The sequence below is a fragment of the Chinchilla lanigera genome, unplaced genomic scaffold (genome assembly GCF_000276665.1).
Source record: "Chinchilla lanigera isolate Chin_1 unplaced genomic scaffold, ChiLan1.0 scaffold00036, whole genome shotgun sequence".
Taxonomy (NCBI): domain Eukaryota; kingdom Metazoa; phylum Chordata; class Mammalia; order Rodentia; family Chinchillidae; genus Chinchilla; species Chinchilla lanigera.
In genome coordinates, this window is record NW_004955437.1 from 21,736,712 (window position 1) to 21,758,638 (window position 21,927).

Sequence of the window (21,927 nt, forward strand, 5' to 3'; positions counted from 1 at the left end):
TTTTTTTGGTTTTTCTCCGGTACCGGGAACCGAACTCATGACCTTGCGCTTGCCAGGCAGGCGCTGTGCCGCTGAGCTAAATCCCCAGCCCCAAGCTTAAGCAATTTTGTAGAGCCTTCTCTGGAAACAGGATTGAAAACAGCTGCATGCTATTCTATTCTAGGCATCTCCAAAATCTAGCCAGTTTGGAGCGGTGTCTGTTTTTTTTTAACTGTCTTATATAGTAGTTATATAGTAACATTTTGACAAAATACCCTGTTCACAAATCTTTGTGTAGAAGTCTGATCTTTTCTTTAGGATGTATGTGTGGGTCAGAGGGCTTGACACACATTGCCAAATGCCCTTCCGAAAACTTGTTAACTCACTCTTTCCTGGAGACAGTTTTTGGCCACAGGTGTCCTGGGCAGAAACAATCACTTTTGAAATTTGTGAAAACTTTCGACAATTTCCTAAGAATGGCTTCTTTCATTGGCATTCTTCTCTATTAGGGAGGAGGGCCTTTTCCCATTGATTCATTTGTTCATTCATTGGTCATATGAGCTGTCCACTACGGCCCAAGACTTTCTCCCCCTGGGAGATTTGCCTTATCTGTATTACATTGAAAGAGATGACAATGACTGATGATGAGATTAACAGTAAAGGTGAGACCAGCCAGACCATGCAGGGATTACTGTGTGACTGGGGCTTTACATATTATGTTACCTCATTGACTCCTCAACCAACCACTGCATAGATGGCTTTTCCACTTGTGTTAAAGATGAAGAAGCTAAGTAACAGCCAGCGGGGCATAGCAGGGGCCAGAACTCTGCCCTGCAGGCCACACTCTCTAACTTCTCATCCACAAAGCAAAGGTTTCCCTCAGTTCACTGCTCTCTTTTAAGTTTAATTAATGACTTTTTTTTACACTGGTAGAATCTAGGTACCTATACCTGGTAATTTATGATCTCTTTCTTTGCTAGCACGATTCAAAAGGCCTTCCCTACCACTCTACACCCGTTAGGGTGGTTATCAGCAAAACAAGAAAGAGAAAATAGCAAGTGTTGGCAACAATGTGGAGAAACTGGAACCCTCATGCACTGCTGGTGGGAAGGTGAAATGGTGCACCCACCGTGGAGACATGTCAGTTCCTTAAAACATTAAAAATGGGCAGGGCATAGTGGTAGACACCCATAATCACAGCACTCAGGAAACTGAGATAGCAGGATTTCAAGTTCGAGGTCAGCCTGGGCTACACAGCACAGACCCTGCCTAAACAAAAAATAAAATAAAAGAACAAAAAAAACAATTAAAAATGGAATTTCCACAGCCAGGCATGGTAGCGCATGCCAGTAATCTTAGCTCCAGGAGGCTGAGACTGAAGGATGGCCACAATTATGAAGCCAGCGTGGGCTACACAGTGAGTTCAAGGCCAGCCTGAACGCCATAGCAAGTACCTGTCTTAAAAAACAAAAACAAGAGCTGGGTGTGGTGGCACACACATAATCCCAGGATTTGGGAGGCTGAGGCAGGAAGATCTCCGTGAGTTTGAGGCTCACCTCGGCTATACAGTGAGTTTAAGGCCAGCCTGAATGACACAATGAGGCCCTGCCTCAGAAAACAGAAACTGGAATTACCCTTTGATCCAGCAATTTCACCTGTGAGTACACAGAGTGAAAGCAAACATCTGTACACTGATGTGCACAGCAGTATTACTCACCACAGCCAAAAGGTGGACCGCTGAGTAAAATACAGTGTATACATACAATGGGATATTTCTCACCCTTAAAAAGGGAGGAAATCCTAACACACGATACTAAGTGAAATAAAGAGACAAAAGAAGATGAGATTGTACAACTCTACTTCCATGAGGCACCCAGAGTAGTCAGAGTCCTGCAAACAGCGGAAGGAGAGTCGTGGCCCTTCTGCACTCACCTTTCGATCTGAGAGAGAAACTTGGTCTCAAAGATGCCCCGAGTCTTGAGCGTCTCAGAGATCTGCCCTCGGAAAAGGAAGCCCCTCCTGGTGAAGTCGATGAGGATGTTGCGGACGATTTCACCCAGGTACATACCGCTGATCATCTTCTCATACCTAGATGGGAAGGGGGCGTCTGTGCTCAGTGCCCGGGCAGACCAGCAGCCCTGGGTCTCACAGTCACTGGGAGCATCATCAGGCTGTGTGCCTGGCCCACGCTGCTGGCAGAGGCTGAAGGTGGATAAGGACGGACCAGGACCACCTCCTCCCTCCACACATCGGACACCACGCCCCTGGCATTCATGGCCTCCTCTGGATGGCCCTGTCCCCTGCTGACGTCCTGCTTTTGCTTGGCTGAATCCTGCCCGGCTCTCGGCCAAATGCCACATCCCTGGAGCAACCTGTCACGCTCCCGAGCCTACCCAGCCTGCCCAGCCTCCCTCACACCTCGCCCTTCTCCTTCTCCACACAGGTCACAATGCAGTGACTGACCGGCCCAAGAGCACAGGGAGTCTATGTGTCTCTCAGCTCCGAGACCCCAGGACATGGCACAGTGCAAGCCAAGTGCTCAGTTCACAGTTGCTGAATAAGTGAACGACTGGGCTAAGACTGAGAGGGACAAGAAGACAACAAAGGGCAAGGCCTTCACTGGAAGGTTCTGCAAATACCTGGAAGGCTGGTCAAGTACACAGCAGGGTGATAAGGTAGAGGAAGAGGAATTCGGTGGTCAACACTCTTGGGACAACCTGCTCTCGGGGCGCTCAGTGCCCTGCCTTCTGCATGCTCAAGGGCCGCAAGAAATGGCAAGAACTTAGGAGGTCCCACGGCCCATACCCAGGCCCAGAATCCCCAAGGCAAGAAGAGTCCCTGGAACCCGGATGCTCCTGGACGCAGTTCACACCGTTCATGTGGTCCATGGGAAAACGAGCAACAGCAGAGAGCATGGTCTCCTTACGGTCCCCACCCAGCCCTTTCCCCTGTCGGGGACAGTCTCAGCTTGGTGCCGAGATGGCTTCAAGCCCTTCCAGCACTAACTGATTCCATTTGCTTGGCTTAGAGCCTCTGACAGGGCGGCATCTTTCTCGAAGTGAATAACACTGTTCTTCACCGTATTTATGTCACGACTGCCATCTATTTATGACAATATTGCTTTTTCTGTTATCTCCTCCCTCATTATACTTCAGAATATATAAACTGATTTTTTTAAGCTATTAAGTAAATAATAGCATCCAAAGACTGATCAAAAGGTACAGTGTGTGCTAAAAAAAATTATTACAGTAGGAAACATGGCCGCTAATTCCCCTTGCTTTGAACACATTTGTCCCATTGTTCTTGCCACTTTGTGAAGCATTCTGCACATCCTCTTTTGTGTCTCTGAGGGCAAATATATGGTGAATACCGCTGCTGAGTACAGTATCCAACGGGCGACAGGCTCGTTAAAGCATGATGCTGGGTCCTCATCCACCTTGCTCGCCAGGTCTGGCACCAGGTGACGTCTGGCTCTTTCCCAAGGTCAAAATGACCACGAAAGGTAAATGTTTTGAACTGATTCAGGACATCAAGGCAGCTGTAACAGCAAACTACAGAAGAGGGCTGCCAGAACTGCTTCGGAAAATGACAAAGATGAGACAGGAAGTGAGCTTGAAGAGGGACAGTATTTTGAGGGGGGTTAATGACAGTGTCTTTTCCTATAATTGATTAAAAAATTAAATACTTACCATATTTTTTGATCATACCAAGCAGGTAATATTTAGAAAAAGATTTTAAAAAGTCTTAAGGGACGGGGACCAACCTGTGCTGAGAGGTGCTAGCTACTCCGGCCCTTCTTTCTGCTCCCGGGGGCATGACTTAGATGCACCTGGCCTGGCCACGGCACTGGATGGCAAGATTGCTGGGGACCGTCCAACTCATTTCTGGGTTAGGGTGGACACAGCCTGTCAGACGCAGTCCCTGAGACCAGAGCTGCCAAGCTCCAACAAGCCACCAGGTGGCGCGGAGGCCCCAGTGGGAAGGAGAAAATGTGAGCGAGCCTTAGGCTCTCTCTGCTCCTATGTTATCCTGAGGGGGAAGTAACTTAGTGCTAGCGGAAGGCTGAATGTCTCCAGGATGCACAAAGGATACTGGGGCAGTGGTGTGTCCACTGTCAGCTGTCCTCTGGGCACATTCTGGGCCACCTTGTGCCATGTCAGGGGCCCATCTTTCTGGCTTCTCTGCTACCCATATGCCAAAAACCAAGGTCAGGAGTTAATACAAGGGACCCAAGCCTCCGTGGAGACCCCACTCCTATTAGAAACTTTACATCCAAGAGGCAGGATGCAGCCAAACACTCCCCCTCCTCCAACAGGCAGAGTTACCTTTGTTTCCCCATGTTTAGAGAATATTCGTCCACCAGTCTGTCATACTCTGTTCTGATATCATCCAGACACCCGTTGTCCCCGAAGGCGCCCCACTCCATATTGATACACATCAGCCCGTCGTTCCCTTCCAGCATCTCAACGTTCTTCATCTCCTCCATGTAGCAGGCATTGCAGCCAGTCCCTGCAACACACGAAGGGTGAGTGGCCAAGCCACCACGCTTGGGGCTCTGCTGCTGGGCCTGAGGCCTGGGAGCCCACAGATAAGAGGTATGTTTTTGGGACAGACAAAGCAATAAATAGCTTTACTTTCCCAGGGTTTTCCAAGAAACTTCGGGGCTGGGGATTTAGCTCAGCGGCAAAAGCGCCTGCCTGGCATGCGCAAGGTCGTGAGTTCGGTTCCCGGTACCGGAGAAAAACCAAAAAAAAAAAAAAAAAAGTTCTGTCCAAGAAACTTCAGGATGTAAGTACAAAATCTGAGTTGAACCACCAGAGAGCATCTGATTAACTTATTTTATGCCCAGAGCTTCCCAGGGTGAGCTGCCAGGCAGGGCTATATTTCTGTGAACAGAAGAGGGTCTTACAACAAGGGAATGTATCTCCAATGTAGGCAAGATTCAGATTAGAAGAAAAACGATATGCACATGAGGTAGGAGAAAAGAAATAAAGACAAGGAAATCAGAACTAAAAATTGCACTTTGTAAAAATGCTGCAACTTCCAAGACTTAGCAGAAGTCACCCAGCACAGCCCATGCTAACAGTCCTTGGCTACACTTACACCTCTTCCTGCCGGCTGCATCACCGGAAAGCCATCAATTGGCCCAATTAAGAAAGTAATCGAGAAGAGACTGGCCCTGAGATAAGGACAGCCCCAATGTCAACAGTCCTGGGCCAGACTTACAAACCTTTCCGGCCAGACCCATAGCTAGAGGGCCATACAATGGCCCCCAAAGAGAGGAAACAACAGGTTGAATGAATCCAGAGAATGTTTCAATCACCCACGCAAACAAAAAAGAAAACTTGTCTATGTCTGGGAATGGGGTGATACCCTTCTGAGGGATGAGTCAGGGAGCATTTTTATCCCTAGCTTTCAGCCCAAGAAGAGTGAAAATGTATCCAGTCCCAGCCTGTAAGAGGTCTCATTTCTCTGAGCACTGCACTCCTCTCAAGTGCACTGTATACTCTCTGTCTTTGTCTAATAAACCCTGCTGGTGCCCCTTTCTGACGTATCCTGAAAATGCTTCTTCTGTGACAAGAGTCACAGGACCGGCTACTTTGGGATGGGTGAGACCCACAGCAGTGACACGCATACACACACAGATATATCTACATACTCGAAGTGGTCCCCTAGGACTCTGGTGGGACTACAAAGTGGTGCCATCCTAATTCAAGATGAGCTAAGTAAAGAAACCGAGAGGAGTGGGCGTGGCAGCACAGCCTGCCTGCAGTCCTAGCACTGGGAGGCAGCAGCAGGTTACACAGTACGTTCAAGAGCAGCCTAAACCACATACTGAAATCTTGTCTTAAAAACAAACAAAAGAAAACAAAACAAGAGAAAAATGAAAACAAATTGAGAGGAGGCATTTATAGCAGTTTTAATTGCAAGGACATCCACGCTTGTGGTCACTGGACTTGTCTTACTGAATGGACTGAAAATTAAAAAACCAGCCCATCAGGGAACCCTCCTTCTCGCATGCACCGGGACCCCGGGGTATCCTGTGACCATGCAGATCTACTGCGGTTGTCCACGGACCATGCTTCCAACAGCAAGGCCTGGAGCACCATGGACTTATTGTGGGTGGGATCTGAGTGACTACCAACATCGTGTGGGAAAGGGGGGAGCACAAGGACATGCTACCTGGCCAGACTTAAAAGTGTTTGGTCTTTTCCACTCCCTCTGAAGAAACTTAAGCAGAGTACCTGGACTTCTAAAGCAGGTGAGCCGTGCTCTGGCCCGCAGGGGCTCTGAGCAAAGAGATCAACTGATGGGGGAAAGAAGTGATCAGAGCCTAGTGGCAGGAACAAGTAGTGCGGCTGCCCTGGGCTGGGCTGCCTGACCCCGAATGCAGGAAAGTGAAGCCTGGCCTGAGGAGGAGAAGGTGCTGTGTTCACCGCACTGTGGCCGCTCCTAAGGGATTGGCTGGGTGGAGAGAGCTTTGCTGAAGGAAGCAAGAAATAAAGAAGAGTAAGGCTGCTTCCTGGTTCTCTGTATTTCAATAAAGGCAGACAAAGTGGCTTAAGAATAATTTAAAAGTTCTTCCTGGCCCAGGAGCCCAGTCTCCAGGCACTCGGCAAATGGCTGCCAGGAGGGGCAACAGTCCTCCCCACCCCAGACGTTGACCATATTTGGGGTCTTTTCCCAATATCCCTGATGTTAGAAACAGGATCAACTGGACAAGTAAAAGGCTTTCTCACAGCCCCAAGGCTGTGAGATATGCTTCAGGGCTCACATGTTCTCGAGACCCAGACCCCCAACATGTTTGGAACGCAAGGGAACAGTCTGCAGGGCCCATACTGGTGCCTGTCATTGGTGGCTGGGCCCACTCAAGACAAAATGGCACCCGGACCACGCTGGCCCTTTCCAGCTCTAAGCATGGTCAGGAGAGGAGGCGGCCTCTGCTTTCCTTCCAGCCTGACTCCACCCTTAACGCCTCCCCAGAGCCTCCACACAGCCCAACAGAGCAGCCGTGCTGGCCAGGCCAGCTCCACCCCATTCTCAAAGAACGCTGCAGCCTTTGTCTAGCACTGAGACGGTCAGGAGACAGGACAGACAGATAGACTGTCCCACACTCAGTGACTGAGCTGCTATGTCCAGGTCCCACAAAACAGCAAAGCCAGCCTTCTCCTGAAGAGGAGACACTTCCAGGACACCCACCTACGATAAGTCCAACCTCACAGGTGGGTTCCTCGTAAGCGCAGGTCATCATGGTGCCCACTGTGTCATTGACCATAGCTACCACGTCCAGGTCGAATTCCTTTGAAAAGAAAGGGACACCAATTTAGGGAAGGGACAATTTGGCCTGGCTTGAACTGGTTTGCGGCTGATTCGCTCTGCTACACAGCAACCACAGAGCTGTGGGGGGTCACTCTGGATTTAGATGCTGCCAGGAAGCAGGGCCAATCCCGCCTTCTGACACGATCACCGTGCTCTTCCACTGTGCTGCCAGAGCAGCTGTGTGTAGCAGAACACCAAGGCCTAGCTGACAGTGCCAGGTCAGTGGCCAGGGTCTGCTTGTGAGAGTCATGAATTTACCTTTCCTTTAAAAATACCATCCTTTAACAATGCAAACTGGTAACTCTGGCTTTCCTGCTGGCATTTGAGTGAGAAATGGGAAATTTTTATTGCCCAGGACACACACTTCTGCACTGTCCCAATTCTTTATAACAAACAAGTATAAACTTTAAATCCCAAAGAAGCAAGAAACAGTTTTTAAACCATTCTCTGAACAGTTACCTCTCTCCTTTTTATTGCATCCCTTAGTAAAGTGGCTACGTCGTGACCCACGCAGTCAGTTGCCTTGAAGCCCTTCGTCCAGGTGATCAGGATTCCCTGAAACAGGAAGGCACAGGACAGGCAGCGCGGTCAATGCTTCCTTCTGAGCAGAACGGAAGTCTCTCACCTCCCTCTCACCATGCCAGTGCCAAGGGCTTGCATAGATTGGGACAACATTCCAACACCAGAACTGCACACCAGGACGAACAGCCAGCCCTGCACACTGTCCCCACAGCTGTCTGCTTTACTATCCTCACATCACAGACAGAGAAAATGAGGCCTAAAAGGTTAATGGCTAGGTGCAGAAAACAGTAATGCTGGGGCTGGGGGTGTGGCTCAGCGCCGTAACGCTTGCCTAGCATGCACAGGGCCCTGGTGCAGTCCCCTGTACTTTGAATTAAAATTAGAAAGAAAAAAAAGAGAAAGAGAAAGAAGAGAAAAAGAAAAAGAAAGAAAGAAAATGTAGAGGGAAAAAAGGGGAGATAGGGAGGGAGGAAGGGAGAAGCAGTACTGGACAATGCTTAGCCTGATTCCTGGCCCAGCGCTGCCAAAGGGGTAGCAAGTATAGCACTTGCCCTGAAGCAGAGTTTGCCGACCAAGTAACTAAAGGCACGAACACTTTTAGTAACACTACCAAGTAAATTTCGGGTTTCATCGGACCGAAGATGTACAGTTGCTGGGGAAGAGAATACCACAATCTGTGCACACTGTGAACGTAAGATGATAGTAGAAGTAATGTTTTCTTTTAAATTGTTGCTCTGAGACAGGGTCTCACTACGTAATTCAGGCAGGCCTTGAACTCACTATAGCCCAGAATGGCCTTGAATTCATGGCGACATTCCTGCATCGGCCTCTTAAGCCTCAGCCTCTTAAGTGGGCGATTACAGCTGTGTGCCACCACATCCGGCAGTAAATTGAATTTTAAAAAATCAGATTTTTAGGAGCTGCTCAAACAGTGAAAAACATGTTTATATAGATCCAACTGCTGAGATCTGAAGGGCTTAAGAGGGCCCACATCACCACAGCGACTGTATTACATCACCTTCCTGGCTCTCCCTAGCTGCCACTCAGGCCTTAAACCTCCACCTGAGGCCACCTCCCTGGGCACACCCTCACCTTTGACACACACAGCTACCTGCAGCTCTTCCAACAGACAGGTGCGGCCTTGCTGGGTGGCAGCACAATCTGTTTCCTCTGTCCACAATGCGCCTGACCCCAATTCATGCCAGCCCTTCCTGCACAGGTGCTGGAGCACTGGTGAAAGGGCGTGGCTCCCCCACAGGCTGAGCTCAGGACTCAGGAGGTACTCAAGTGCCACCTAAGACCCTGCTGCGCCCCACTTACTGAACAAGCATTTATGAAAGACCTCCCCCAACACGATGCCACGCTCCGGTTTATAGCACACAGGTCCTTCTTCAAGAAGCACACAGCTGGAGAGAAGGAGCTGCTAGTAAGTGTGCAAAAAGTGCACTGATCAAAAGCATAGGGAGCACAGAAGGGGAGCACTTCTGCACTGTCCCAATTCTTTATATGTTTTGTAACTAGATGCCCCAAAAGCTTCTCAGAAGTCAATGCCCTCAATCATGAAACAGCAGTAATCTTAGGTGTTCAAGGAGTGAGATAATGCCCGGGTCAACCCACTGGGATATGGGAACCAGGTCCAGACAGGGATGACACTGAGGCTAGGGCACTGTCCTGGGCCTCGAGCTGCAGGAGACTCACCGCATCCAGGCTTGTCTGCTTGCAGGGAAAGGAGAAGGTGAAGCCCAGAGGCATCCGGGGGCCTTTGATCCCCATGTAGTCCAGGAAGTCGGAGATGCAGGACACGATGTGGTCAAACAGCTTTAGGAGACAAGAAGGGTTGGTTAGGCTCGCTCTGGTTTCACACTTGCAGTGGGCACACAGGCAGAGCCAACCCTTTCCCCAGGATCTTCCCCGGACATCGCAGCATCACAGGCCAGGTATGGCTGAGGGTGCCTGATATTTTTGGACCACAGGGGCATAAGTACAGGGCTGTGGGCATCACACAGCAGGTTTTGGCCATCACAAGGCCACCAATGCCTCTAGCCCTGTGTGTGACTGACACAGCTGCAGGGGTCTATGGGCAGAACTCTCACCTCTTCCCCCGTGCCCTGCATTATTTCAATGGGAATGGCATAGATCTTGTTGTGCATTTCCACTGTTCTCTTTTTCCCACTTCGAATTTTCACCAGCAGGACACGGAAATTGGTTCCTCCAAGATCCAGGGCCAAGAAGTCACCGTTCTCTGTTCAAGTGAAGAACACAAAGAGTTATCTGTGGCAGTCACCAACCCCAAGACCCCATATTGGTGAAGGGAGACCTATCACCTGCTCCCTACTGAGTACTCAGCACAGCCTCAGAGCAGCGGGGCCCTTAATTTACTGATTGCACTAACTGAGCCCCTGGAAGGACCAAAGGTCCCATCAATGAACCACCTGTCACAGTAAACAAACTTCACCAGGTTGGGTGTGGTGGTGCATGCCTGTAATCCCAGCACTTGGGAGGCTGAGGCAGGAGTATCCTTGTAAGTTCAAGACCAGCCTGGGCTACAAAGTGAGCTCAAGGCCAGCCTGAAATGCATAGCGAGACCCTGTCTCAGAAAGACAAAAACAAACAAAAAATTCACCAGGGTTACTGAAAAGGGTAGCAACAAGGTCTTCATTTTAGGAAACCTCATACAAAAATGGCCACAGCCCTTGCCTCCCCTGTACCCAGCCTTCTTCGCAATATGACTGTGACATTCTCCCCACCAAATGAGGGAGTCTGTGTCTCCTCCCCTTGGATCTTGGGCAAGTCGAGTGTGGCAGAAACAAAGCTGAGGCTGTCCTCAGCTTCAGCCTCTGTTAGGAACTGTGTCTGGATGTCTCCCAAAGTCTCATACGGGTCACAGGTGGGGCTTTTCAGAGGTGGCTGGATCTACGGTGTGTGATGCTGGGATCAAGGATGTGATGCTGGGATTGATTTATGTTTCGATGCCAGCATTAAGGCTGTCCCCCACCTGGGTATGAGCGCTATCGCCTGGGTATGAGTGTTATAGGCCCTAAGAGTGGGGAGCCTGGATAGACACAGCAAGAGGGTTGCTGTCGTTGCTTGTCACTAGCTGCTGCTTCACTACTTGGCTGCTTTGCTACCTTCTGCCTGCTATGAACTGTTTCTCCCCTGCGATGCCCCTCTGCCATGCCACCCTGCCTCAGAGCCAGCCAACTATGAGGTGAAGCCTCTACGAACTGTGAACAAAGTAAACCCTTCCTCCTTTAACTTTTAGGTGCCAGGGATTTTGTCTCATCAACAAGAAAAGTAACTAAGACAGCCTCCAAGAGGCTTTGAAGTTTTCTTCTGATGCTGGCAGACCCTGCTGCCACTGCACGGCCCAAGTCCAGTGGCCCACTGGAGGATGAGGCCCGGGGCCAGGCACCCTGCACCCTAGTCTACAGAGACTGAGCACAGCCTCCCAGCTGAGCCAGCAGCCGACAGCAGATCAGGGCCAAGCCGGGTAGAGATCAAGAGGGCAGGGCCCAGGGGAGTAGAACTGTCCAACTGACCACACACTGGTGAGCAGTACTAAACAGCTGCTGTTTCATGCACTGCGTCTGAGGGTGGCTTAAGACGCAACAGTAACTTGCACGTAGGACATTCACTATCCTCAGGATCCCCACAGAAAGCTCTTCCAAGTCCCCACAGAGCTCGGTCCTAGTGAGAACTAATAAGGTGATCATCAAGGAGGAAGCTGCTGCCTGAGTGTGAAGCCCAGGCCGGCATCTCCCTCCCACATCCGGCCGGCACTAAAGAAAGTAGCACTGTGTGTGAACTTGTCGCTGGTTTGCCATGTTTGGGAGAGAACCTAGACAAGTCTCAGTGCCCCACTTCCTTCTACTTTGAAGCACTAATTGTCATACAGCTTTAGAGAGAGCCCTGGCCAGGGAGGTCCAATCAGAGGAACTGAATTGCTCTGAGCCACACACAGGACAAGTCAACAGTGTGAATGGAAAGAGGTTTCAGTGAGCTCTTGCCAAATCAAGCATCCCTGGAGACGCCAAACCCCACCCGGCCCTGCTGTGCCTGGATCAGCGGGCAAAGTGAGGGACAAGGCAGCCACATCAGCCCCTCACCAGTGCCGTCCGGGGTGCTCCGGACGAAGGAGGGCAGCATCTTGACCACCGCCTTGTCGTTCGTCTGCCTCCTGAGCCCCGCCTCCATCTCCGCTCGCATCCTCCTCTTCACCTCCAGCAGCATCTCCTTGGTGAGGCGGAAGTTGGCCAGCGTCTCCTCTATCTGCCGGTGCTGCTCAGCCAGGCGGTAGGCCACCGCGGTCACCATGGCAGCCCCCTTGCCGCTGCCGCTCTCCGAGAGGAGGAAACGCACATCAGAGTCGGGGACCAGGCGTCTCAGGGTCTTGTGGAAGCGCCGGGAATACCTGGGGAGAGGGTGGAGGTGGACGTGCCATCCAGCTGGGCTAAGCCACCTGTCGGAGCCCCCGGTACCCCTTTCTTTCCCCGTGCTTTAATTCCACTCCTGACAAGTACTTTTCTCATAACACAAGTCCTATGGAACCACTGTAAAAACCCACACATGTGCCGGGTGTGGTGGCGCATGCCTGTAATCCTAGCACTCGGGAGGCTGAGGCAAGAGGATGGTTGTGAGTTCGAGACCAGCCTGGGCTACAAAATGAGCTCAAGGCCAGCATGAACTGCATAGCGAAACCCTGTCTCAAAAAAAGAAAAAGAAAAAAAACCTCACACATGCAGACAAGTAAAAAGGAAAAATGAAATCACTCCCAGTCACCAAAAGAGAGGACACTCATTATTTGATGAGTACCAAACATAAAATATTCAAGGAGATAATACATCATGGTGGTCAAAAGCACAGTGCTTCCAAGCCAGGCAGCTCCAGCACACTCACTCAGGTGCCCTTGAGCCTGTCACTGCACCGTGAAGGACCACAGTGTTCACCTGAGTGCGTGGTAGAACTAAACGGGTTCATTACAATGCTCAGATTAGTAACTGGAGCTAAGGAAGGGCTCAATAAATACTCGCTTTTGTTCTTTACTTTCACTTGGCTCCTTACCTCTGCCCCCACCCCCAAAAGGCTATAAGAGGACTTCAGCACCGGCCTATGTGCAACACAGGACTTGTGTTCTTCTGCATGGAGCATTGCCTACCAAGGCAAACAGGAAAAACAACTCCCCAAACACTAACAGCTTCGACTCCAGAGGTGGGGATCAGGATGATTCTATTCTCTACTCTCTTTGTTACTTTTTTGAACTATTTAACTTTTTCCTACTGAGTATATATTCCACCTGAAATGAGAAATATCTAATCAAAAGTTATGTTTAAAATGTAAAGCTGCAGACAGAGTTCTGAATATGACCGGCTGTGATGACTGTACAGTAATATGACCACCACCAAACTGCATGCTTGAAAACGGTTACGGGGAGCCAGGCACGGTGGTGCACACCTGTCATCCTAGCTACTCAGAAGGCTAAAGCAGGAGGTTCACAAGTTCAAGTCCTGACTGGGCAACTTAGCAAGACTCTGTCTCAAAAAATAAAAAGGGCAAGGGATGTAGCTCGGTGGTACAGCACCCTTCAATTCTATGTCTAGTACCACACACAAAAAAAGAAAAATAATACTGACATGGTATATTTTATATATACTTAACCACATTAAAAAATTTAGCACGCTACTGAAAATCCTTCAGCCTTCTTGTCCAAAAATTAGCTAAGAAATTCCAAAGGAAAAAGCTAGGCACAGTAGCATGCACCTGTAGTCCCAACCACTTGGGAGGCTGAGGCAGGGGGTTCACTTGAGCCCAACAGGTCAGGGCCAGCCTGAGGAACACAGCAAGACCCTATCTCTTAAAGAAAAAGAAAAAAAAAAAAAAAAAAGGAAAGAAAAAATTCCAGTGAGAAAATAATGGCTAGTTTTATTACCAAGAATTTTACAGAAATTTTAAAAATATAGAAAGTAACAAATTATGACGTTGGCTGATAACATCCTCTAACTAGCTCAAACCTAGTCCCTCAGAAACACATATTTTAACTTCAACCAACATTCATGTAACCGCCACCAGTGCCAGGCACGGAGTACCTGCAAGGCCACCTCACACGCATGGCTGTGCACAGTGGAAAACAAGCTGAGGTCCTGCACACAAAAGCCAGGCAGGCCATGGGCAGTTATTACTGAAACTTATCAAAGAGAGAGAGAGAGACAGAATGGCCCTTAACCATTCAAAAACCTTCCAGCCCTGTTCTCACTGGCCAAGAAGTGCTGGAAGCGAAGGCCGGCCAGTCCGGGTGTGAGCAAGTCAGCCAATAGACAAGAAGGCACAGCACAGTGAGCAGCACCGCTCCTCGGCCGGGAGAACTGCTTCAGCTCACATCTTTGGCTCTCAGATGCCAAGAGAGGACAAGCTGCCCACTTGAAACAGCAGTGTCTGAGGGTTTGGGGGATTCTACCAAGAGCTTCTGAAACAAGGACTTGGGTACCACACCTATGATCCCAGCTATACCGAGGACGAAGCTGCTCCTGAGGAAATGCTCACAAGCTACAGACATTCCACCCAGCGCCCGTGGAAGCAGGAGCCACCTCTAACACGAGTTCTGAAATAAGGTGAGGTAACAGCGGAGAGCAGAAGCAACATGGGTGAGAATTCTCTGAGGCTGAGACTTTCCGAAGGGGCAACTCTAACCTTCTGGCCCAGAACCAGGCTCTGTCTTGTCCACTAAAGAAACATTAGCTGGGTGTAAAGGTCTGACCTCTGGAGGAGGGCCTGACCCCAAAGGGGCACTGAGAGCCCAGGACAGCAAAGGGTGGACTCACTGTGGGTGTGTCTTGTAAAGAGAGCCATCGACACCAACCGTGGTCCTCAGCCTGGGCGTGCCCTTGTTATCACGAAGGCGGTTCAAGATGGCGCTCAACGTGGCAGCCACCAAGTTGGCTGAGCGAAAGGAGACAATGGTGCACACGTGCTGGACTGCAATACAGTCATCATCAGAGGGTTCCACTCCCAGTCGGGTCAGGATTTCTTTGGCATTGTGGAGGCCTTCCTTGTTCCTGTGAGGTCAGAGGCCAACACGCTGAGTTAAGGATTATATCAAGGTGTGTAAAAAGCTGGAGCTCAAAGCTATAGGGAATGCAGAACCCAACTCTCCAGCTGTGTTCACATGGGAGTGGGACTGCTGAATCCCTGAGAGGTAAGGAGGGGGCTAACATGTATTATAAATCTCTAAAAGGAGAACAAATGTGAAATGCAACATTTCCCAATCCTATTGACCACAGAATCATCTGATTATGATCTTGTCTCTAGGGGTCCTTAGAAATTAGTCTGGAGAAGGGCATCATACACCATAGGGAATTCCAAGAATTCAGCCCTCTGTGCGGTCAGCTCCTGCATCAACACCAGAATGGGTTGCTTCCAGGGCTCTAATGCTGTGTATGAGTGTGTGGTGTGGTCTGGTGGTGCTGTGTGTGTGTGTGTGTGTGTGATAGGGGCAGGAGAAAAGATGCTTTCGGAACCGGGCACAAAAGATCATCCATGAAGCATCAACTGCTAATCTGGTTGTTCTTTAATGACCTGCCACAGGGGTCCCCAGGGAAAGCAACCAGGATGGGTCTGCTACAAGCCAGTGTAGAGGGACCCAGAAGTCCGGACATTTGGACCCAGGAGGTAATGAGGGCCTTGTCTCCTTCCTCCCCAGGTACCTACTTTTCAATGGCCGACACGTCACTGGTTTCTAACGTGCCTCTGGTGAGCAGCTCTGGGGTAATCCGTCCTTCAAACAGAAGGCCTTCCTTGGCCATCTTGACCAGGATTAGTCGCACCAGCTCTCCCAGGTACATGCCGCTGACCATCTTCTCAAAGCTGCAGGAGCAAAGTCATGCAAGGCACCTATCAGCCCAGCACTGGGTCCATGTGCAGGGAGGAGAGAAGGTCCCACCGAGTCCTCCCAAGCTCCCAGTCTCACTGGCAGCAAGACCATGCTCTTGTGTGACTCCACAATGAGGGGAGAGGAAAGGCAACTCCAGAATGAGCAGGTCATCCAGCCCTGCCACTCCAGCTACAACATGCACAGGAGCAGGCAGGGAGGGCTGCCTGGAGGTAGGGAACATTAGGCTTCAGACTGGCAGTGATGAATGACAAGGTCTCCTGACAAGTCAGCACTAGGTAGACATCTTTCACGTAACCGTATGCTAAGCTTTTTAAAGGGTCTTCCCCTCCATCGCTCAGCCAGGCCTCCTGGGGCAAGTATTCTCCCCACTTCCCAGCTCAGAAAGGGGCAATTTCTTGGTCCCTAAAGGCCACCCTCAAGACATCTGAGGAGCCCACTCCTCCCCTGCGGACCTCACCTGGAACCCCAGGGTGGGCTCTGACCGGCTGAAAGCCAATCATTCATCCCACTGCTGCGGCCGTTCAGGAACAGCCAGCCCCAGAGTGATCCCGCTGTCTCGCGTGCCCTTGCAGGTGTGGAATGAGATATGACTCCCGAACCGCAGCTGCCCCTTTGAGCCCAAGGCGGGAGGGGACAGGTGGCCGTGAGGAGCTTAAGCAGGAAGCCCGCACACGGGGAAAGGCCCAGCCCAGAGCAGCAGACTGGGCCTCGAGGCTGTATCTGCAGCAGACTCAGCCCAGGTCCTGGTGACCGCAGGGCAGGTGGAACTCTAAGCAGGACACACCGAAGATGCTGGCCACAGCGGACAGCCAGGCTCTCCTCAGATGGAACCTGCGGGCACCCCCAGAGCTGGCAGTGACGCAGTAAAACACTGTTCCAGTCAGAACTGGCTTGGGAGCCAAGGATGCTACTGGGTCCGGAGCACCAGCCCTCGCCTGTCCGCCAGGCCCAGAGCCTCCTTAGAACACAGTCCTCATTGTTCTGTTCCTGGTGCAGCCAGACAGGGCCAGACAGGACCGCCCAGCCACTAGTGCAAAGAAGAGCCCTGCAGGAGAACACGCTGAGTCCCAGCTGCCCGGCGGCTGCCCAAGGCTCCTGTCGGGACAGCCTGCAGAAGCTGCACTTCTGGGCACAGCCCGACTGCCCTGTTAACCCATCTGTGCCAAGACTGGGCAGGGGGGTTGGACCTCAGTCCCCCCACCTGTGCAATGGGGATACATAATGGCAGGGCCTTCCTACAAGGCCGTGCAGAAGACACGGGTTACTATGGGTCAAACCCTAAGGTGTCTACCTGATAATGAGTCCTTACCACCCTTCCCACGTGCCTGGCACTTTCCTAAGCACTTCACACACACTCACTTATTCTCCCCTCATTACAGCTCTAGGAGGAAGACATGCATGGACCTCACCGGTGTGGGACCTGAGACACAGAAGTTATACATCTCGGCCTGGACAGGGCTAAAAAGTGGCAAACCACATTCTGAGTCCCGTTAAATGGAGCACAGACACATGCTCTAGCCACAGTGCTGTGTGACAGTCTCAGGGACACTGTCATTCAGTGTCATCTAGGCCGTCGTGACAGTGGCCTCCCACCCCCATTCCAACCAGCCTCTGCTTGTCCTCCAGCTCGCTTCTTCCACAGGCAGCCTGTCCCCTGCCTAGGCAGTGTGATGAGAAGAAAGACTAAGCCAGCATCTCCGCCTTCCAGGGATACCCAACCCAGGAAGACCTGCTCCCTTTTCTACACTGCAACCTTCACTCCGTAGTGAAGAGTGGCAGGAATGCTTCCTTTTCCAGAGAGAGCAGATCTAGGTCAGGGCTCCGGCCTTTTCCAGGCTCTAGGAGCCCTGCCGAGCAGCAGTAGCAGCAGTGGCCGCAGCACCTCCAGAGACATGTGGAGACCGGGGAGACCAGCTCCCTCTCCACGACGTGCTCCCTCTGCCCATCTGAAACCTGCAGCTGGGAGCTTTCAATTGCAGACCAGTAGCATGGGTAGCACCATGGTGTTTCAGCCACTGGGCTGCCGGGCAGGCGGAGACAGGGAAGGGGTTGAAAGCGAGGACTGGCATGCCAATTAGGTGTTCCCCTGGCAGCCTGGTCAGCTCCAGCTGGCAGCCCAGGGAGAAAAAAGGAGAGAGAAACCTATGGCCAACCACCAAGGATTAGAACTGCCTGGAGAGTCTATGGAGAGGGCAGAGGAACATAACTCAAGAAGCTATGCAGCTCCTCCCCAACAGTCCAGGCCAAAGGATTCCCTTCACCCACTGTGCCTGCAGCTGTGCTCACGGCTGTTGCTGTTGTATGCAGCTGAGTGTCTACTTGTTTTTTTGTTTGTTTTTCAGGGACAGGGTCTTACTATGTAGTCCAGGTTGGCCCTGAATTCATTATGTAGCCCAAATTGGCCTTGAACTTGCAGAGATCCTCCTGCCTCAGCCTCAGGCCATGGGGAGTCAGACCAGTCCTCTCCTGGCATTTTGAAGGATAGGGTAATGGTTGATACATTGTTTCAACATGAGAAGTTTAGAAGTGCAACTAGATGACTCAGCAGGGGGCCAGGGCCCTAACTTTGTAAACATCCTCATCCTGTGCAAGAGGAGAGCACAGAGGCGGCCTCAGTGCTACACACGCCCTTCAGTGGGGAGGGTAGCCGGCTTACAATATAAGGGAGGAAAAGAGGCTTGCTCTCTCCCTTTTGCTCTTGCTGCTTTTACTATCTTCTGCTGCCTTGAACTGTTACCCCTGTGGTACACCACCCCACTTTGCAGCCAGCTGATTACAGACTGAAACCTCCAGGAAATGAGTAAATAATCCTTTCCTTCCTTAATTTTGAGCATCAGATACTTTGTCTCAGCAATAAGAGAAAGGTAACTAAGACAGATGTGATAAAGAATCACAGGTAAATGGGACAGGATATTCCAGACAAAGCATAGAAAACAGAACAGCAAGAAATCCAAAAAGATAGGAGAAAAGAATGAAAAATGAAAGGAGGAGGAACCAATGGCTTCAACAGGACACAGGTACATAATAAGAACAGCAATGGCCTAGGATCTAAGGGTGGTAGGGAGGAAGTCAAGTATCTGATTTCCATTCAGAAAGAGGCCAACAGGGGCTGGGGATTTAGCTCAGCGGCACAGTGCCTGCCTGGCAAGCACGAGGTTGTGAGTTCGATTCCCGGTACCAGAAAAAAAACCAAAAAACCAAAAAAAAAAAAAAAAAATAGAAAGAGGCCACCTAGCTCTGAGGCAAGGATGGGGGTCCTGAATACTCAGAACAGTTCCCCTGCTGCCTCCACCAAGCACCCAGGAAAGCAGCAATTGCCAATGAGCAAAAGAGCCGCGTATCTGCTGTCAATGGATGCAGAAGATACTCAGTAAATGCTGACTTCAAACACAATGAATGAGTGGACATTGGTGGTCTGGAGCCCACCTGGACACAGGGAGCCTTTGTAGACATATAAGACACCTAGTTTCCAGCACTAGTTAAAAACTAGAATCACCAGGACAGCTTCCATGCCCGGACAGTCAAATCAGGACTAGGAGGCATGGTGGGGTGGTGAGGTGCTGCCAGGGAGCTGGCATTTCTTAAAGGCCCTATCTAATTGAAATATGCACCCTCAAATGGAAAATCATTCTCCTATGCTGCCCTGATGGCTTCTGTCCATAACTGAGAAGAGAGGCCTATTGGAGAGTCTAGACACTAGGAAAACCTCGAACTTTTAAACAAGCCAGAAAACCTCAAACGTACATCAGATCCAGCCTCAACAAAGAGTCTCAGGCCATCTTTGTCCTGTCCCAGCGCCTCGGGTTTTCCCATCAGTCAAACAGCGCACACAGAGGACAAATGGCTTTGAAGAACTTGGCCTTCCTTTGGGAGACAGGAGTAGGAAAGAGGCAGCACTGTAATCAAGCACATTTGTGGCTTTTTAGTGAAACACACACAGGGACTATAAATACCTTCATGTCAGCTGGGGTCAAGATTTAGATTCAGGGAGCAGGTCAATGGACTAGGAGATAAAAACAAAACCCTCTGGCTCTGGAACGAGGGCCCTTTATCACCAATTGGGGCCCAGTCTCAGCCTGGAACGCTCATCTGCAGGTGTTCAGAACTTGGTCATTCCCTCACTGAGAACCTAGTTTCCTCAGCAGCACCTTCCCCAGTGGCAGTGGCCTGGTCATTGTGCCATTCCGCTGACAGGTACAAGGACCAACTGCCCAGCCTAGGGCATGAGTATCTTTTGAAGATGGTTTCACCATGACTAGGAAACTCCTGCTTCTGCCTGGCATAGGATTGGGGTTGTCAGGTCATGGGGACACCTCTCTGGATGCCGACAGCACCCAGCCATAGGGCAAGGCTGCTGCAAAGTAGGCTGGATCGTAGAAAGCTAGCAGCATGCTGGCAACATGCAGAGAAATGTGAGCATGCACTTTAGGAGTAAGTGGCTCTGAGCCAGCAATACCCACTCTATCCTGAGTGAGTGATCCCACTCCTGCTCTGCAGCCAGGAGCTCTCCAAGGCCAAAGTCAACCTGCCTGTAATTTTACCTTCTTTATCAACTGCAGGACCCATCCTGCTATGCTTGACATACGAGAATTTCTGCACTCTGCATTTCTGCTAAGGTCTGTACAACTTATGCAGTTCTTGCCCTCCTCTCTGCCAGAGGGTGAGGGCTGGGAGGGCAGGCACTGTGTTGGATTTTTGGAGTCTAGCACAGTGCTCGGCACACAATAAATGTTCAATAAATACGTGATGAGTGAGTGGGCACTCACACTCCTTTGCGCAACAGCTGTCTCACACACAATACGCCCTTCCTCACCCTGGGCAGCAGTGCTAGCGACCACAGCACAGAGAAATGTTTTTAAACCTTATATTTACACTAACGCTTCTAGGCTTCTAATTTTCAAAATGTTTTCCAAGGACGAAGCATAGAGTAACTGAACAAAGAGAATATTATTTACAGATTGCTTTTAAAGCTACAGACTCCGCAGCTGTGCATCTATCCAAACAAGAGGTGAAAAATCCTAGAATCTGATGAGCTTTTACATTTGTCATCAGCTGGCTTTGTGCCCTTTGGCCCCCTCATCTGTCATCGAGTGTCCCTTTAGTCATATGTGTGACTAGGAGGAGGTCCAGGACTCACAGCTGCTTCCCAGGGTTGAGGGATCCCCGGTCTATTTCCCTGTCAAACTCGGTCCGGATGTCTTCTAAGGACCCATCGTCCCCAAAGGCTCCCCACTCCGTGTTGATGCACATCCTCCCCTCGTCTCCTTCCACCATGTCAATGTGCCTCAGTTCCTCCATGTAGCAGGCGTTGGTGCCGGTCCCTGGGAGAGACAACATGGGAAGCTGTGAGCACAGGAAGGGCAGGAGGCAGCACCGTCACCCGGAGGACAGGCAGAGTGGGGGTGGGGCGTTACCAATGATCAGGCCGACTTCACAGTGCTGGTCATCATAGCCACAGGTCATCATGGTCCCTACGGTGTCGTTCACCACAGCTACAATGTTGGCATCGTAGTCCTGGGGTTAGACAATGAGGCGTCAGGCACCACTCCCAGTGGGAGCAGAGACACCAGCCTCAGCTTGGCAGGAGCGATCTGTTCTGCCAACCACCACTGCACTGCTCTGTGGGGGTGCCTGCTTCACAGCTGTTGGGACTCAAGTTAATTGGATTAGAGATCGGAGATCACATTATGGAAGTGCACGGGCCCTTAATTACCCGGCTCAGGATTCGTTAGCGAGTGGATTTCACTCCTGGAGCACATTCCTCCACAAACCTCCGCCTGTGACATCCACGTGCCACATGGAACAGCGCCCCTGCCCTTGTTTCAACCTCAGCAGGCTGTGTCTGGGGCAGAGGTTCCCCAAAGCCAGGAGGATCTCCGCCCAAGGCTGTGGACCCTGATCTCTCCCCTACAGGGTCTTCAGAGCACCTCCCAGAAAGGGCTCCAATCTATTTTAGGACTTGGCTCCCCCGCCCCACATTCCCACCTCTACACACCAGCCCAAGAGAGATTACCCCTCGCTTCTTGATGGCTTTGTTTAGCAGCTTGACCACGTCGGACCCTTCCACACCGCTGGCTTTGAACCGCTTCGTCCAGGTGATCAGGACGGCCTGCAAAGGACAGCAGAAGGTAGGACCAGGCAGGAGCCTTGTGCACCCCAGGCCCGGGGGGTCTGCTCTGGGACAGGGAGGAAGAGGCCCACAGGGACCCTGCTGGGGTACA

At 50.9% G+C, this 21,927-nt stretch overlaps 1 protein-coding gene across 5 annotated transcripts in view; it reads right to left on the bottom strand.

Annotated features, from left to right (window-relative positions):
* Hk1 (hexokinase 1) overlaps positions 1-21,927 on the bottom strand; it is a 90,990-nt gene that overhangs the window by 3,398 nt on the left and 65,665 nt on the right. For all 5 annotated transcript variants that reach the window (XM_005390087.1, XM_013517022.1, XM_005390089.2 and 2 more), the window contains 12 exons: positions 21,720-21,815; positions 21,121-21,220; positions 20,844-21,027; positions 15,523-15,678; positions 14,637-14,870; positions 11,928-12,232; positions 9,915-10,063; positions 9,520-9,639; positions 7,759-7,854; positions 7,180-7,279; positions 4,305-4,488; positions 1,912-2,067 (listed from right to left, as the gene is read on the bottom strand). In XM_005390087.1, the coding sequence (XP_005390144.1) occupies positions 1,912-2,067; positions 4,305-4,488; positions 7,180-7,279; positions 7,759-7,854; positions 9,520-9,639; positions 9,915-10,063; positions 11,928-12,232; positions 14,637-14,870; positions 15,523-15,678; positions 20,844-21,027; positions 21,121-21,220; positions 21,720-21,815 (1,880 nt within the window). The remainder of the gene's footprint in view (positions 1-1,911; positions 2,068-4,304; positions 4,489-7,179; positions 7,280-7,758; positions 7,855-9,519; positions 9,640-9,914; positions 10,064-11,927; positions 12,233-14,636; positions 14,871-15,522; positions 15,679-20,843; positions 21,028-21,120; positions 21,221-21,719; positions 21,816-21,927) is intronic.